Here is a 19,088-nt window from a genome sequence, read left to right as displayed (position 1 = left end):
ATTCCCTTCCAAGTCACACACCATCCCGACTTGGAAATATATCGCTGTTCCTTCACTGTCGCTGGGTCAAAATCCTGGAACTCCCTCCCTAACAGCACTGTGGGTGTACCTACACCACAGGAACTGCAGCGGTTCAAGAAGGCAGCACACCACCACTTTGTCAAGGACAATTAGAGCTGGGCAATAATGCTCGCCTAGCCATCGATGCCCACATCCCATGAATGAATTTTTTTAAAAGCACAGACACCGAAAGGAGAGTGCGGAACATTCCCAACCTCCGAAAGAGACCAGAACAAGATCAGGGAGATTGGTCAAAGCACCTCAGGGGCGAAACCTGTGAAGCCTGAGACATTGCGGGGAGGTGTAGGAGGCTGTATATAGTCAGGATAAAGGCCTGGGGAGAGATATGGAATAAAAGGTTAACATCAGAAGCATATGATGCTGATATAATGATGATGTAACATCACATAACTGAGAGATAGAGATCTGGAAAGAGCAGAAATTCCAGCCTCACGCAGAGGTTCTAATGTGTAGATAGTAGCTGTAACTAAATAGTAATGGTTTTAGGAAACTATAGTCTCGAGCTGCTTATTTTGGGAGAATAGACTAACCCAAAGAACCCCAGCTAGACCCTAACTGCACAAAGAAACAGCACCCAACATATTTCATGTGTCTCCCACCCCCAGTGGCATGTGGCGTAAAACACAGCCCTTAATTACTGCCAAATACCCTGTCACTGGAAATTAAGCTGTATGAGAAGTCATTCCTTCAGGTTTTAATTATTCTTAGAGATTTATCAAAAAAAAGGAAATAATTTGTTCTTTAAATTTTTCCTTCCATCTCTTTTACTTCCTCCTTTCTTAATCCCATCTTTCTTTCCCTTTCCTTATATTGCTATGTGTAGATGATTTGACATTGATTTAAATGTTGTAATTTACGCTTCCTGCTTCAGACTCTGCAGGCTTAATTAAGAATTCTTCAACCTGATTGTTTAAGGAGAGACATGTGCTTACCCTATTCACACAGGTCCCAAGTCCCCTCGAGAGGGCACTGTGCCAAAATGGGTCTCCAATCAGCACACGTTACAATGCAAAAAAGTCCAAGGAACGGTCAGTGCTACTCATTCACCACTGACCACAAAATCTGGGTTCATGTGACACTGGTTCTTCACTCGTCATCACTACAAAGGAGTTGAAAATGATTTTTATATGCTGTCAGAGTTATTACATGGCATCAGTACCTACTTTTTCAGGTTAAAACTGGTTGTAGACGTTGAAACTTATTCTGGAGAAAAATAATCATGCTAAATGATTCCCCCGAGCCCTTATAACTGCTACGAAAAAGTTCTGTTTTCAGAAATAACTCCAGACCAGTAAATTGAGGGATCTCAGAATTTAATGCTGTTCAGTTAATAAGTTTGGTAGGAAATGATAATATCTTCAACTCATCGAGACAGTTTTACATACACAGCAATAATAAAAATGAAATGTTTAAAGCAATGATATAAATGCACCTATCATAATAGTTATTGATACTTTGACAGCAAGATTTTATAACATGATTTTCTAATGTGAATGTTGCTAAACTATAAAGTTGGAGTACAGGATTGGTAGTCCGATGGTAACATGTTAGTACTTTGATGGCAATGTGTTAGTACTTTGACTGTTTTACATTTCTTTCATCTCTTTCTTAGGTCCCAAGGCCCAGTCTTCATCACAGTGGTGAAACTGTCAGTGAACATTTTGGGATATATGTCGTCTTAAATGTAACATATGAAAGCTCTAATGTTTACAGGTTTAAATAATATTGGAAGCAAGTGTTCCAAAAAGACAGCTGTGACAGGGTTAACCATTAGTGATCAAAAGGGCTTCTTCACACAGACAATGCTCGAGGTTGCAACAGGTTTTTGGGAACAGTAGTTGAGGCCAGGACTAGTTTAAGAAACAACTAGATACTGCAAGGGGAAGGCATAGGGTTGTTATTCCAGATTAGGTTAAGGGCTAGATTTTCCCAGCCATGTGGAGATGAGGTTGGATTTGGGGGAGTTGGGGGGCAGGAAAATAGGGGAGAGTCTCATCAGGGTAGATCTTCAAATGCCTTCCCACCACCTACAGCCTCAGGAGCCTGCCCACCATCCTCAATAAGATGGCAAATGCAGATGTGGCCAGTTAGGAGGCCTCCTGGAAGGGGTGGGGTTGAGACCCCCCGCCCCCACATGGGCCCAAATCGGGGTCTTAACACTTGCTGGAAAATCTAGCTCTTAAGTGTTTCCTTTGGCCAATCTAATTGTATGATTGGTTTCACTGTAGTTTATTTTTAAAAAGAGAGAGCTCATGTAAAGGGTTGACACTCTGCTTCCCACTTGGAAGTGTAAATTTGCAAAATTAGTCATTTACTAAATTTGTGGACAAAACGCTTAAAAAAAATCCATTATTAGAGATGATTTCAAAAGAACGTGTCCACATTGTTAATCCTCTGAGTACTAAATCAACTTTTTTGCACCATGAATGACTTTAGTTTTCACCCCCTTTCCACCCTCAATTATTTTCAGTTATTAAAAAATGTAGCCGATGCAAGGATTACATGGTAGCTCATATGTAAGATGCTTGGGAATGCTTATTTATTTCACCATTTTCTTTAAGACCATTTACAAAACATTGACGATTTGGTAACTGTTGTCCATCTACCCCAGTCACATTTGTTGGCTAATAATCAAATTGGATTTTATAATTAATCGGGGGGGTGGGGGGGGGGGGGGGGTGGAATTGGACAATGAATGCAGTTTCTGTGAGACGCAGAGAACCAATCTTCCCAAATCAATGGATCTTTCAGTTGTCTGGAACTTGCAATGCGATCAGCAGCACTCAGAGGATTAAAGAAATGTTTGCGAACACCAACACAAGTTCAGTGAGAAGTGTGAAGGAGATGGAGAAGGTGACCCTGTTGACACACGAAGCTCTATAGACAAAAAATATACATAGGCATATTTATGAAGAAAACACATTCACATTGCCAGAAAATAGCGACACTGCAACCGTACACTTAAAGCAAGCACTTCGTAATCATTCCGGAGATGGTGAGATGTGTTGCCATGCACAGATGAATCTTGTAAGACTGGCACAGAAATACAGAAGAATGACATTTGGAAACCTGTAACATTATTGTCAGCAACTAGGATATATATTCATTAAATTAACAGCAAAGGATGTGCCAACTCTGAACATTGCAGTTGACCTTCAGTTTTACTGTTGGAATGGGTTGAACTGAAGATTGGCAAGTCAATTAATGAAAATGAATGTGTACCTTTGCACACACAAACAGAAGAGATGAAAAAAGGAGAAAAATGATGTTCAAATAAAGAGGAGTGGCAGTTTAGTTTATTCGGCCAATGTATCACCACATTGGGTAAAACCAAATGGTTCCAAGCTGTAGAATTACAAGCAAAGTCTTCATTATCTACCATCATAGTGATGGCCCTGCCTACTGTGTAGAGGGAATTGGTGGATAATTGCAAATCTCCATGGTCCAGCCAATACCTTAGAGTTGGGAATGGAGGCCAGAACAATTTATACAAAATATAGTGAATTAAATATTTCTAGGGCAATGCGGCTGACTTAAAATCAAGGCAGGGAGGGTACGCAGAGTGACAACTGAAATACAAATAATGGAGGTTCCACTGCAAGTCAAAGTATTTTGTAGTTGTTGAAATATTTGTTGTGCTATAAAACTGCTTGCGCAGTTTGGTTTCCACCTGAAGCCATGAAATAACTTGAACGTTTGCTGACATACTGGGGTTTGTTGTTGTTGATAGCTAGGTGACCCTGACAGAACATTCGCTGAATGTGTGGGCAAACCTTCTTGATCTACTTGACCTCCGCGCCTGCTGATGCTCCCCTCAATCATCCATTAAGTGTATTTTTGTGATGCCCCCATCACATGAGAAATTACAAAGGTTGACACCACATTTTTTGGGGAGGGGCGGTGTTGGGAGTTGGGGGCTGGGGGACAGGGATGTCAATTACATCGGAACAGTCAACCACTTTGATTGTTATTTTCATGCTGGAGATTCTTCCGATGAGGACGCAGTGACGTCGGTGAAGCAGGCAGTTGCTGCTCTCAGTCTTTGTAACATGCTAACATAACACTGTTCTGAAAAACAAAATCAGTTGTATTTTATAAAAGAGATGTTTGTGCTTGGCAAGCCGCTCAAAAAAATTTAATCATCCTCTTCCCCCTCCACTTCTGTTTTTGCTGCGATCTTGTCCGGGGACCTGAAGCATTTCTCAAAGAACCTGACAATCGATTTGTGCAGGTGCAGCCTAACTGCGGTATTTTCCATGTAATGACCCTCATCGGGATATATCTGTAAAAGAGTTAGTTTCACATATAAGTACCATAGAAACGTACAGCAGCCGACATATGACCTGCTTTGACATCATTATATAAATACCAGGAGTTGTTGTTAATGTCTGTGACATGTCCAAGGTGCTCCACAGGAGTGTTATCAAACAAAAGTTGACAGCAAGAAATTTGGCCCAGATTTTATGTCAAAGACATAAAGGTTATCGGTGCTCACTGTTAATAAAACCAAAAGGGACAGAATTTCTGGCAACCACGTAGAGCAACCCAGTTTGTCTCACTCCCTCTCTTGCTCCCCCATATTTTTGCAATGTTTTTCTCCTCCAAATATTTATCTAATTTCTTTTTGAAAGGCACTACATAATCTCTCTCCACGGTCCAAACCCTAACGACTCGTTGCATAAAAAATGTTTTTCCTCATGTCACCTCTGGTTCTTTTTCCAATCAACTTCAACCTGTGCCCTTTGGTGTTCAACCCTAACAAGTTTCTGCTTAATTACCCTATCCAAACCCTTCATGATTTGAAACACCTCTACCAAACCTCGTCTTAGCCTTTGCTGCTCCAAGGAGAACACCTCAGGTGGTCCAGTCTATCCATGTATGTAGTGGCAATGTTACTGGACTAGTAATCCAGAGCACTGGACTAATAATTCAGAAAATTCCAGCACAAATCCCGCCATGGCAGTTTGAGAAGGAACAGCGCCCTTTTTTAATACAAAGCAGCGACCTTGTAAACCGCGCAAAGATAAAATACCTGCAAAGAATAGTTAGCCTTTGCATTGATTAAGTGGGTTATAAGGTCTGCCGTATGTTGGAAATGGACAGTTTCTGTAAAAGAAAGAGACAGTCATGAGATTAAAAGGGAAAACAGACTGTAAACCCTGAAAGCTTAAATTAAGGAAACAAATTGTGGAATAAACAGCAGGGTTGAAAAGAGAACAAAGCAATACTGAGAAGGTCTACAATTAAAACATTAATTGACTTTTAGGACTATATGAACAGGAGTGAGCCAGTCAGTCCCTCAGACCTCTTCCCCCAATCAATTAGATTCTGGTTGTTGTGTATCTTACCTCCACTTACCCACCTTGGTTGCACATATCTGAATAGCCTTACCTAATAAAAATCTATTGATCTCAGTCTTGGGATTTTCAATTGACTTATAGCCTTAAGAGATTTTTGGGGACAGATTTCCACCACCTTTTCTGCGAAGATGTGCTTTCTGACATCACCCATGGATGGCTCAGCTCCAGCTTTAAGATTTTGTTCCCTAATTATGGACTCCCCTACCAGAATGAATGGTTTCTCTCTCCATATCCCATCAATTCCTTTAATCATCTTAAACACCTCAATTCTATCACCTCTTAACCTGGTGCATTTTTCATGGCGACGCCTCTGCCACTTGCCAACCAATCAGCACTCTCTTCTCATGCAGTGTAAATTGTTGTAACCTTTTGCATTTTGGTATTCTTGCAAATTGTCCTGATGAGTGCAAAATGAAAAGCTTTGACAGCATGTGTCTTTTTTCAGCATTACTCAAGTTCAGTACTACCAACTGACTATTTCTACACTCTGTGGAATAGAAGTCTAGTCAATATATCATCTCATAATTTAACCCTTTTGGCCCTGCTATCATCCTGGTGAACCTGCATTGCATCTTCTCAGAGTCCAATACTTCTTTTCCAAGGTGCAGTACCCAGAACCTTCCTCTTTTCAATGCTAAGCAACCTATTATACATTTTCACTGTGCTCTATTTTTTAAATTAAATAATTTAAAAAATATTTTTCTCTCATCCTGTAAAAGAAATATAACATCATTATTTCTGACTTCAGTTCAATGTAATTTATCATTTAATGAGCTGCTCCTCAATACTAACATTCAATGACTTATGGTATCTCAAAGTGCAGCCAAAAGCACAGTGATACAGCAAAGAGCTTGGGCGGGATTTTCCACACCCGCCCGCCGCTGGGATCTTCCGGTCCCGCTGCAAGTCAGTGGGCATCTGTCTGGGGCGCCGCCTCACCCACGATGAGGCCGGAAAATTCCGGCCTTTATCTTCAAGTGACTGAAACTTCTGTAATTGTTTTTTATTTGAATGACATTTTGCTTTTCTGAGCAAACAGTCAAGATGTAATTTGATAATTGCCTACTGCATTTGAGTGTCATTGATTCAGTCAAACACTCCTGAACACTTCAATGCATGACTTTAAAATGCTCACTTCTAATTGCCTTCGATCATCTCGTTCATTCATATCTCATAAAAGAGCCATCTAGAGAGTAAACATGGCCTTGAGATCAATTGAGACGATTCCCACAACAAATTCAGCCTGCTTCGTTCTAAGTAGGGCAAACACAGAGTTTGAGTGCGCAACAGTTTAGTATTTAGGTTCCAGTGTGCCCAAAGCCAGTTCACCAAAATTATGATGGGGGAGCATCTGGAACCAAGCTTGCTTAGAGAAATGGGAACTCTACGCAAGCAAGATTCGACACTGGGGCTGAACACATCAACATCTAAATGCTGGTTAACTTTTTCATACTAATATCCCAGCTGGGAGCTGTGTCCACAATGACTGTAGGTCACCAACAAGGCTATATTGTTGTGGGACCAATTCTCCACCCTCACATCCCCTGGTAGCCTGGCTCCCTGCTGGGAGGGTAGGATTGCGCAGTTACTCATCTAAAATTCTAGAAAGATCTCGGCCTCTTTCCGAACACCGCAAAGATCAGAAATAGAAGTAGTCCTGGGAACTCTTTAACCTGGGTGGTAGCACCCGACTACAGTTGCACTGCAATTGGTGTAAAACCCAGATGATGTGAGCCTACCCAACCTAGGAGTTGTTCATGTGATTCTTGTCATTATTACAGTTCCCTGTTAGACCACTGACCTGACTCATGCAATCTTACAGCCACTTAATCCGTCAAATCTGTGGAAGGAGAATTTCTGCAGGAGTTCCACCTATTCCCCTTGTAACCTTAGTGGAACATCCACAAATACATCAGAGAAATAGTGTAAATGTTGTTTCGCTGGCTTCTCTGCCAACCTTCTGATGATGTTATTGGAGGGGTGGGTGAATCAGAAAACCCCTGTGGAAATTCCAGGCCTTTCGGTCCATCACACCTGTGCTGGATCTCTGAAAGAGCTATCCAATTAGTTCCGCTCCCATACGCTTCCCCTTTGTCCTGAAAATTTCCTTTTTAAGTAGAGATCTAATTTACTTTTGAAGCTACAACTGAATCTGCTTCCAACCATTTTGCCTGTGCCGCCTCTTTGAAAGAGCTTTCCACTTAGACTCACTCTCAAGTCTTCTTTCACCAGAGCCTTTTCAAGTATTCATCCAATTCTCCAACAAAGGTTACTGTTGAATGTAAAGACAACTCTCCCAATTATTTTTGTAGTAACTATCTTAACTTCATATCCACCTCTTTCTGTCTCACCAGTAGAAACAATCAGTCACTATTGATATCAACATAATCCTTTGTTATTTTAAGGACCTTGATCTGGTCACCCCACCCACCCCCTTGCCTCACCCTTCTGAGCTCTCCTGAAAATAGCCCTAACTTCTTAAGTCTCCCTTCACAACTGTAGTCACGTTTGTCTGGTAACATCCTTGTTAATCTATGTTGTACCTTTTCCATTGCTTTAATATCCTTTCTATAAAGGGATGCCCAGATCCGAGCACAATACTCCAAGTGTGGCCTTACTAATATTTACCTGTGAACTTATATACTTTCTGCCTCTACATACAAATTAAGGACTCTTTTTGCTCTTTTACAGCTATATCTACTTGCACTTCCACCCGAAATGATTGTGCATTTGAAAATCAAGGTTCCTCTTCTCCGTTAAAAATTATACCACTTGAGATGTACATTGTTGAAAAGGGAGACACGTTGAGCTTTTCATCTTGCACTCATCAGGACAAATGCAAGAATGCCAAATTTCAAACAATCATAGCAATTTATACTATAGGGGAAAAAGGTGCTGATTGGTTGGCAAGTCGACTCTGATTGGCCATGGCATTGCCATGGAGAAAGCTATAGGCTCCCCAAGTTCCCAGGCAATTCAAAAATTGATTGCTCATAATAGGAAGAGCACGGCCAGCCTGCATGTGCAAAATCCAAACAAAGGGCAGAATCATCCCAAATTTGCAGTAAGTGCGGTAGCGGGCAGGTAAAACGACGTTTTAGCCGCCAGCCGCGATGACGGGTTTTCACACCATATCGTCCCAAACCCATTGCATTATTTATGCATTCCTGGGAATCATGCCATTTCCATGACTCCTGCCACACCATCACCTTGCCCTTCACACCGGTGCCATATTTAAAATCCAGCTGCGTGCACGCATCTCACTGCTTCCAGCCCACAGCTACTTACAGGGATGATGTCCACAAAAGGCAAAATACTGCAGCTCCCAGGTTTAATGACGCATCACTGGAATGCCATTTGGATGCCGTGGAGGCCCACCGTGATGTCCTCTACCCCTGTTCAGGCCGCAGAATGGGCAGCGGCATCACCAATCCAGCATGACAGGTGGTGCTCAGTGACAATGGTGCACAGAAGAGGTTGGCCATCCAATGAAGATAGAGGATGAATGATCTCATCCGTGCAGCCAGGGTATGGCAACCATCTCATCACTCTAAACTCAGACCTCAAGTCCATCACACATTCACTGGCATCTCACTCACTGCCAGCTCAAGGGACATCACCACCCATTCTCTCTCACACACACCCTCATATGTCCATCTGGCTTCATCTCCGCTGGAGACTGACTCCTCAGCCCTCACCATCTTGAGGCTACTTGCACAGGTCAACTTCTGCCCCCACACACACCCTGAGTTACCCTCCTTCCCCAGTACAGCTCTCATCCTGCAGCCTCTTCCCTTGCCTGGGGCCAGTTCTCCCCCATCCCCAAGCAAGTCCTAGCCCTGCAGCCATTGAAAAACCAACCACGTATGGCTGATCTGGTAGGTAGAGACCTGCCGTGAGCTCCCCTAAAAGTGATGTGGAGCTGTCTGTGAAGCCTGCTGACCGCAGCAAGGTAGGCAAACAAACCTTGAAATCCTGAGTGAAGTGCAGCCCGCCAGGTGCACATCGCTTCTGTGCTGCTGTGAAACACGTTGACGTGTTTTCCCATCGATGTGGGTGGATGACCCAGCGATGGGGGGGACCTAATAATGATATGCTGATGTATTACAATGAGGTTCCGATGGCAGGAAACATGGCCCGCCATTGGCAGGCTGAGCGGACAATCGCAAACTGGTTTCATGCTGTCGGGAAACTAACTGCGCCACGTTGTCCACTCACTGAACATGCCCGAAGCCGACGGGCACGGAATATCCCAGCCGAAAAGTCTGCTGTTAGACATGATTCTGCAATTGGGCAGCACTTGCTGAACATTCTTGAATGCGCTAATAGGTACACTAAAAACCAATTTAAGATAATCAGTTGAACTCATAATGTGGCTCATTTTTGCTAGAAGTATCTTACATTCATATGCAGGGGCCCATTCTCTGCAAACAAAAGGAATATGCTCAAGCATTTTGCCTTTTTTGAATTACCCAGGAGTTTGGCAAGCCTTTAGTTCCCCATTGCTTTCCCCATGGCAATGCCTCAGCCAATCAGAGTCAATTTGTCAACCGATCAGCACCCTTTTTCCCTGTGGTATAATTTTTTGTGATCGTTTGAAATTTGGCATTCTTGCATTTGTCCTGATGAGTGCAAGACAAAAAGCTTTGGCAGCATGTCTCTCGTGTCAATAATATTCATGTTTTGTACCTACTGAGCAACTACTTAAGATGTACTTCATTTTCCAATTCTTACTTTCAAAATATATTGCTTTACAGTTTTCTACATTGAACTGCATTTGACATTTTGTGCCCATCTGTGTCTTCTGGCATCCAATTGCAATCCTTGTTGCAGTTGGGCATATTCCATCAGCCCTCCAGATCCGCACATTACACACTGAGCTGGTAGCATGATGAAAAGTTGTTGACCTAAAAGGTTAACTCTTGTTTCTTTCCCTACTAATGCTGTCTGACCAGCTGGGTGTTCCTAACATTTTCTGTTTTTATCCCGTATTACTTAATGCCCCTTTAAAAATTCCTTTTGTTGTCCATTAGGGTTTTTTTTTGTTCATTTTACTCCTTCTTAACTTTATGAATCACCCTTTTTGTATGTTACAAATATTAATTCTAGTTAGCTGTAATTTACATATCCATGAATCCCAGCATTTCATACACTATATTTTGTTAATAGAGCCTACTTGGTTTTACCCTTTCCAATCCCACCGTGCAAAATGAACTGCAGAAATCTTAATGCAGACGAGGGCAATATGTCCACCTGACAGCAGCAAAATAAATTCAGCACTTCAGAGACTCAACTGGACTTAATAACAATAAAACAGTCAAATAGTGCCCCTTACAGTTGAAGCATTGTTGTCATGATCTATACTAATCCTGCAAATCTGAGAGAATGTATGGCACGTAAAGCCTTAATGATTTTGCGAGTGCAGCAGTTTATCACAGGGTACCACATGACTATCGAATACATTGCCAGAAAGGGTGGTGATTCAATAATGACTTTCAAAAGGGAATGGAACCTTAGTAAGAAAAAAAAAACTTGCAGGGCTATGGGGAAAGGTACCGATTGGCAGCTCTTTCAAAGAACCTGCATAGGCATGAATTTGTGCTGTATCATCCCATGAATGCTCTTGACTTTCATGCTCATAACACTCACAATTCCTCAACTTCAACATCACCAGAAAAGCAAAAAAATTGAGTTTTCTTTGCTGATGCGCCATTAGGTTTATCTGGCACCTATCTGTTATAAAACTGCGCTTAGGCCTATAAGTCTAAAAGTCCCTTGATTTGTCACTTTAAAGGATCTTTCAATGATGATTCTCACGGCCTGACATCAGAAAGTGGTCAACAGCCTGTAAACTCTTTAATCTGTTTTCCCAAGACCAATCTCAAGCTTACAGATTCAGTCAAAACTGGAGTCAGCTGCTGGGTCAAGAGGAACTGGTTTAACAACCTAAGTCTTGGACATCCGTCTCATGGTTGCTGGACTCTTGAACCCTGAAATTATGGGGAGGTGGAGAGGGTTTGAGGAGTGAATGACCTGGAAAAATTAACAGAGAGGCCGCATAATACATTTTTTTCTTTTGTTTCCTGCCTGGGAATGGCGAGGGAGGGGGAGATTGGGACTTGGGTGAGGGGATGTCACTGATCATGGTCGTAAGGAGAGGTGGCCTAGGACAGAAGGGAGGCTGAAGGCTTCATTGAGGGGATGCAGTGGGTGGGGAGGGGGGGGCCCCTCCTGTTCCTCCTGGCCCACAAGGAGTGCTGTAAAAAGCACCATCTTGCTGGAGCTGGTAGCTCCCACATCCTTCTGGTGGGTTTGCTATGCCCATGTAATCAAACTTTCAGTCAGACAGTGTGTTTGCACGACATGTTGTTCTCCCTCTCTGTTTTGTCCTCAAGTGGCAGCAAGTGGATTTGCAACTGTGGCTGCCGCACAACTCATCTTGATTGTGTGACCAGGGAAAGCTAAACGTTTACCCATAGGAAACTTTTTTTTTTAATCCCCTTATTTTGACCCTTGCCTTTAATTTCTCCCTTCTCTTCAAAATGCTCTTCTTGGCCCCGTGGGAAACTACGCCTGAAGCTGGATGAGCTAACTGCAGAAGAATATTGTGCAAACTGGTCGTATGCAGTTGGGCCCCTAAAACCAACTGGTCACCGGTTGAGTGTCAACTGCAACAATATTGGAACATCCAGGCTTCAACTGAGGTAGCTCAGCATGGACCAATCACCATACAGTGAGCAGAAGTTTCACCTGAAACCCTCAATCATTCCACAAAAATCCTCCTGCACAATTTAAGACTGTCACTGGGATGTTACGGAATTAGGCTCTTACCATCTGCAGTTCCATGGATTAGCAACAATTCCTCCTCTCGAAGTTGTAGCACTCGATATGAAAATTCAGACACCTATAAATTAAGGAAAAAAGGCCCTGTTAGCGTTAGATTAGACAGCACGCCTATGATTACTGATCATGACATTAAAACCATTTTAAACCGGTAGATGTTTTATTCTAGTCAAAGCAATGGAAATTAGGGGAGGCGGTGGTGCAGTGGTAATATCACTGGACTACATACGAACACACAAAAATATGAATTAGGAGCAGGAGTAGGTCACTCGGTCCTTTGAGCCTGCTCCGCCATTCAATAAGATCATGGTTGATCTGATTGTAACCTCAACTTCACATTCCTGCCTTCCCCCAATAACCTTTCACCCCTTTGTTTTCAAGAATCTATCTTGCTCTGCCTTAAAAATGTTCAAAGACTCTACTTCCACTGCCTTTTGAGGAAGCGAGTTCCAAAGGCTTACGACCCTCTAAGAGAAAAAAATTCTGCTCATCTCTGCCTTAAATGAACGATCTCTTATTTTTAAACAGTGACCACCTAGTTCCAGATTGTCCCACAAGAGGAAATATCCTCCCCACATCCACCCTGTCAAGACCCCTCAGGATCTTAAAGGTTTCAATTAAGTTGCCTCTTACTCTTATAAATTCCCGTGGATATAAGCCTAACCTATCCAGCCTTTCCTCATAAGACAACCCGCCCGTTCCTGGTATTAGTCTAGTAAAACCTCTCTGAACAGCTTCTAACGTATTTACATCTTTAAATAAGGAGACCAGTACTGTACACAGTACTCCAGATGTGGGCTCACCAATGCCCTGTACAACTGAACCTTAGCCTCCCTACTTTCGTAATCAATTCCCCTCACAATAAATGATAACATTCTATTAGCTTTCCTTATTACTTGCTGTACCTGCATACTAGCCTTTTGTGATTTGTGCACTAGGACACCCAGATCCCTCTGAATCTCAGACTCTGCAACCTCTCACCATTTAGATAATAAGCTTCTTTTTTATTTTTCCTGCCAAAATGAACAACTTCACATTTGCCAGATCTTTTCCCACTCAATTAACTATCTATGTCACTTTGTAGCCTCCTTACGTCCTCTTCCCAATTTACCTTCCTATGTTTCTTTGTGTCGTCATCAAATTTAGCAACCATTCCTTCAGCCCCTTCGTCCAAGTCATTTATATGAATTGTAAAAAGTTGAGGCCCCAGCACCGATCCCTGTGGCACAGCACTCATCACATCCTGCCAACCAGAAAAAGACCCATTTATGCCTGCTCTCTGTTTCCTGTTAACTAGCCAACCTTCTATCCATGCCAATATGTTACCCCCCTACACCATGAGCTTATTTTCTGCAATAACCTTTGATGTGGCACTTTATCAAATGCCTTCTGGAAATCTAAGTACAGTACATCCACTGGTTCCCCTTTATCCAAAACACATGTGACTCCTTCAAAGAACTCCAATAAATTAGTTAAACATGATTTCTCTTTTACAAAACCATGTTGACTCGGACTGATTGCCTTGAATTTTTCTAAGTGCCTTGCTATAACATCTTTAATAATTGCTTTCAATATTTTCCCTATGACAGATGTTAGGCTAACTGGCCTATAGTTTCCTGCTTTCTGTCTCTCTCCCTTTTTGAATAAAGGAGTTATATTTGCCATTTTCCAATCTAATGGAACCTTCCCCAAATCAAGGGAATTTTGGAAAATTAAAACCAGTGCATCAACTATCCCACTAGCCACTTCTTTCAATACCTTAAGGCGAAGTCTTGGACCTGAGATTTGTCAGCCTACAGCCCCAACAATTTGCTCAATACCACTTCCCTGGTGATTGTAATTTTCCCAAGTTCCTCCCTCCCTTCCATTTCCTGATTTACAGCTATTTTCAGGATGCTACTTGTGTCCTCTATAATGAAGACCGAAGCAAAATACCTGCTTAATTCATCCGCTATCTGCCTACTTTCCATTATCAATTCCCTAATTCTATAGGACCAATGCTCACTTTGTTAACTCTTTTATAATTGAAATATCTATAGAAACTCTGACAATCTGTCTTAATATTACTAGCTAGCTTTCTCTCGTACTCTAGTAATCCAGAGGCCCAAGCTAATCCTCTGGGGACATGTTCAAATCCCACCACAGCAGCTGATGGAATTTAAATTCAATTTAAAAATCTGTAATTAAAAAGCTCGTCTAATGGTGACCACGAAACCATTGTAGATTGTCACAAAAACCCATTTGGTTCATTAATATCCTTTAGGGAAGAAAATCTGTCATCCTTACCTGGTCTGGCCTACATGTGACTCCAGACCCACAGCAATATGGTTAAATCTTAAATTCCCTCTCAAATGGCCTAGCAAGCTACTAAGCTGTATCAAACCGCTACAAAGTCTAAAAGGAACAAAACTGGAATGACCACCCAGCATCGACCTAGGGACCGGAAATGACAACGCCAAACTCAGCCCTGTTGACCCTGCAAAGTCCTTCTTACTAACATCTGGTGGGGGCAGGGGGGGACTGTGCCAAAACTGGGAGAGCTGTCCCACAGACTAGTCAAGCAACAGCTTGACATTGTCTGGAAGGTATGATTCCTTCAGTACGACTATGTCCTAGACACCACCATCACCATTCCTAGGTATGTCGTGATACACACCAGAGGAGGCAGCATAGAATCGGAAGGGAGTTGCCCTGGGAGTTCTCAATATTGACTCTAGACCCATGAAGTCTCATGGCATCAGATCAAACATGGGCAAGGAAAATCTTGCTTGTTACCATGTACCGCCCTCCCTCAGCTGATGAATCGGTGCTCCTCCATTTTGAACACCACTTGAATGAAGCACTGTGGGTGGCAAGGGTGCAGAATGTTCTCTGGGTGGGGGATTTCAATGTCCATCACCAAGAGTGGCTCGGTAGCACCACTACTGACCGAGCTGGCTGAGTCCTAAAGGACATAGCTGCTAGACTGGGTCTACGGCAGGTGGTGAGGGAACCAACCAGAGTGAAAAATCTACTTGACACCATCCTCACCAATCTACCTGTCGCAGATGCATTTGCCCATGACAATATCGGTTGGAGTGACCACTGCACAGTCTTTGTGGAGAGAAGTCCCATCTCCACATTGAAGATATCCTCCATCACGTTATGCAGAACTATCACTGTGCTAAATGCAATAGATTGTGTTGATCTGGCAACTCAAAACTGAGTATCCATGAGGCGCTGTGGGCCATCATCAGCAGCAGAATTGTACTCGAACACAATCCGTATCTTCATGCCCTGGCATATCCCCAACTCTTCATTCCCAACGGGCTGGGGGATTAATCTTGGCTCAATGAAGAGTGCAGGAGGGCATGCCAGGAGCAGCACCAGGCATACCTAAAAATGAGGCGTCAACCTGGTGAAACTACAACACAGGGCTACAGGCATGCCAAGCAGCAGAAGCGGCATGCAATAGGCAGAGCTAAGTGATTCCACAGCCAAACAATCAGATCTAAGCTCTACAGTCCTGCCACATCCAGACATGAATGGTAGTGGACAATTAAACATCTCACTGGAGGAGGAAGCCCCACAAGTATTCCAACCCTCAACGATGGGAGAGCACAACACATCAGATGCAAAGACAAGGCTGAAGCATTCACAACACTCTTCAGTCAGAAGTGCCGAGTGGATGATCCAACTTAACCTCCTTCTGAGGTCCCCAGCATTACAGATGCCAATCTTCAGCCAATTCAATTCACTCCATGTGATATCAAGAAATGGCTGAAGGCACTCAATACTGCAATTCCAGCATAGTACTGAAGGCTTGTGCTCCAGAACTAGCCGCACCCCTAGCCAAAATGTTTCAGTACAGTTGTACCAGTACAGACGCAACACCTGGCAATGTGGAAAATTGCCCAGCTAAGGCCTGTACACAAAATGCAGGACAAATCCAACCCGGCCAATTACCGGCCCATTGATCTACTCTCGATCATCAGCGAAGTGATGGAAGGTGTCGTTGACAGTGCTATCGAACAGTACTTACTTAGCAATAACCTGTTCACTGAGGTTCTGTTTGGGGTCTGCCAGGTCAGCTCCTGACCTCATTCCAGCCTTGGTTCAAACATGGGCAAGAGAGCCAAATTTCCGAGGTGGGGTGAGGTGAGAGTGACTGCCCTTGACATCAAGGCTGCATTTGACTGAATGTGGCATCAAGGAGCAATAGCAAAACTGGAGTCAATGGGAATCAGGGGGGAAACTCTCCGCTGGTTGGAGTCATAAATAGCACAAAGGAAGATGGTTGTGGTTGTTGGAGGTCAGTCATCTCAACCCCGGGACATCACCAGAGGAGTTCCTCAGGGTAGTGTCCTAGGCCCAACCAACTTCAGCTGCTTTATCAATGACATTCCTTCTATCATAAGGTCAAAAATGGTGATGTTCGCTGATGATTGCACAACGTTCAGCACCATTCGCGACTCCTGAGATACTGAAACAGTCTGTGTTCATATACTGCAAGACCTGGAAAATATTCAGGCTTTGGCTGATAAGTGGCAAGTAACATTCACGCCACACAGGTGCCAGGCAATGGTCACCTCCAACAAGAGAGAATCTAAGCATCTCCCACTGACATTCAATGACATTACCATGGCTGAATCCCCCACTATCAACATCCTGGGGGTTACCATTGACCAGAAACTGAACTGGATTAGCCATATAAATACTATGGCTACAAGAGCAGGTCAAAGATGGGAATTTTGAGGCAACTTTCCCTCCAGGTTACACCCCATCCTGACTTGGAAATATGTTGCCCTTCCTTCACTGTCACTGGGTCAAAATCCTGGAACTTCCTTCCTAACAGTACTGTGGGTGTACGTACACCACAGGGACTGGAGCAGTTCAAGAAGGCAGCTCTCAAGGGCAACTAGGGATGGGCAATAAATGATAGTCTAGCCAGCGATGCCCACACTCCATGAACAAATGAAAAAAATTTAATCTAGTACATACTGAAAAGCATACATTCAATTACTGATGTTCTAAAAGCTAAAACATTAACTCAGTTTCTCTCTCCACATATGGTGTCAGACCTGATGAGTATTTTCAGCACTTTCTGCTTTTATTTCACCTAATTAGTGGGGCATGTGAAGAAAGGATAAATTTACATTTGTACAGCAACCTATCACCTCTTCAGGATATTCCCAAAACACTTCAGCATCAATGAAGTGCTTTGAAGGCCTACAGCAGCTAAAGAGATTTTTTTTTTGCACAGGAGATTCTTGGAAGTGCAAGAAATTTAAAGGATACCACCACTGATTCTGTTGCTGGAGCAAGTAATTGTTATGATCAAGCTGATGTTAATACTGGACAAGTCAGATCCCAGAATGAAACCTGGCTTGGTAGTTGCTAACACCCTTTGCAGCTCCGTTCCTTCTTCTGTCCTCAGGCACCTCCTCATATCCCCATCTGTGAGTGTGATACTCACACTCACCCTCATCCTATTGCCCTTTCACAGCCATGGCTAACAGTCACATTTTCTCCTCACCACACTAGTCTTTAAATATATTCACATCTACAGTTTTTCTTTGCAAGTGAAGAGAGCAGCCAGCTTGGTGAGAGACAGAGACCTGGCAGGGGAGAAGAGTGAGGTTCCAGTGACAGGTACCTTGATGACCATTGACAATATGTGCCCATCTGGGGAGGTGGTAGCATAGTCGTATTGTCGTTGGACTAGCATTTCAGAGACCCAGGGTCATGTTCGAATCCTGCCATAGCAGATGGTGAAATTTAGAATTAAACATCTGATGATGACCACAAAACCATTATAATAATAAAAACAAAAAACTGCGGATGCTGGAAATCCAAAACAAAAACAGAATTGCCTGGAAAAACTCAGCAGGTCTGGCAGCGTCGGCGGAGAAGAAAAGAGTTGACGTTTCGAGTCCTTATGACCCTTCAACCAGTTCTGTTGAAGGGTCATGAGGACTCGAAACGTCAACTCTTTTCTTCTCCGCCGATGCTGCCAGACCTGCTGAGTTTTTCCAGGTAATTCTGTTTTTGCTTTACCACAAAACCATTGTTGACCCATTTGGTTCACTGATGCCCTTTAGGGAAGGAAATCTGCTGGCCTACATATGACTTCAGGCCCATAACAATGTGGTTGACTCTTAACTGCCTTCTGAGCAAGGGACATTTAGGGATGGGCAATAAATGTTGGCCTAGCCAGCATTGCCCACATCCCTTGAATGAATAAAAAATAAATCTGCTCCACTGAGAAGGAGGTCTTGTTCCAGGAGGGCTCACATGTCAGCTCCACCTGCTGTGAAAACCTGAAGCGCTGGTGCTCAGACATGTCAAAAGAGCTGATCCTCTGCCAGCAGGCCCTGTGTTGGAGGTCTCACCTCCTTCCAGTTGGATTTTGTGTCCATCCCCTCAGCCCTAAGGGAGCTGGTGCTCATGCTGCTGCTGGTGTTTTTTTTAATTCTTTCATGGGCTATCGGCATTGATGACATCCCTAATTGCCCTTGAACTAAGTAGCTTGCCACAGGATTTCAAAGGGCAGTTAAGATCAACCACATTGCTGTGGGTCTGGAGTCACATATAGGCCAGAACAGGTGCAGATGGCAGATTCCCTTCCTTAAGGGCATTAGTGAACCTGACGGATTTTTGCGATAATCGACAATGGTTTTGCAGTCACCATTACTGAGATCATCAATTCCAAATTTAATAATTGAACTTAAATTCCACCAGCTGCCATGGTGGGATTTGAACCCTTGTCCCCAGAGCATTAGCCTGGGCCTCTGGTGTTGTTGTTCCTTGTCAGGGGCGGAAGGT

The 19,088-nt window shown here is 43.2% G+C and overlaps 1 protein-coding gene across 1 annotated transcript in view; it reads right to left on the bottom strand.

Moving 5' to 3' along the window:
- Positions 1-1,377: 1,377 nt before the first annotated feature.
- The window catches only part of dpp6a (dipeptidyl-peptidase 6a), an 848,482-nt gene continuing 830,771 nt past the window's right edge, over positions 1,378-19,088 (bottom strand). Inside the window, exons 24-26 of the mRNA XM_078537068.1 lie at positions 12,273-12,345; positions 5,114-5,187; positions 1,378-4,363 (exon numbers count right to left, since the gene is read on the bottom strand). Coding sequence (XP_078393194.1) covers positions 4,217-4,363; positions 5,114-5,187; positions 12,273-12,345 — 294 coding nt within the window. The 3' untranslated portion in view covers positions 1,378-4,216. The remainder of the gene's footprint in view (positions 4,364-5,113; positions 5,188-12,272; positions 12,346-19,088) is intronic.

This window comes from Cetorhinus maximus, chromosome 3, assembly GCF_964194155.1.
Source record: "Cetorhinus maximus chromosome 3, sCetMax3.hap1.1, whole genome shotgun sequence".
Classification (NCBI taxonomy): domain Eukaryota; kingdom Metazoa; phylum Chordata; class Chondrichthyes; order Lamniformes; family Cetorhinidae; genus Cetorhinus; species Cetorhinus maximus.
The sequence above is the reverse complement of the archived record's forward strand: the minus strand, read 5'-3'. Positions and strand labels throughout refer to the sequence as shown.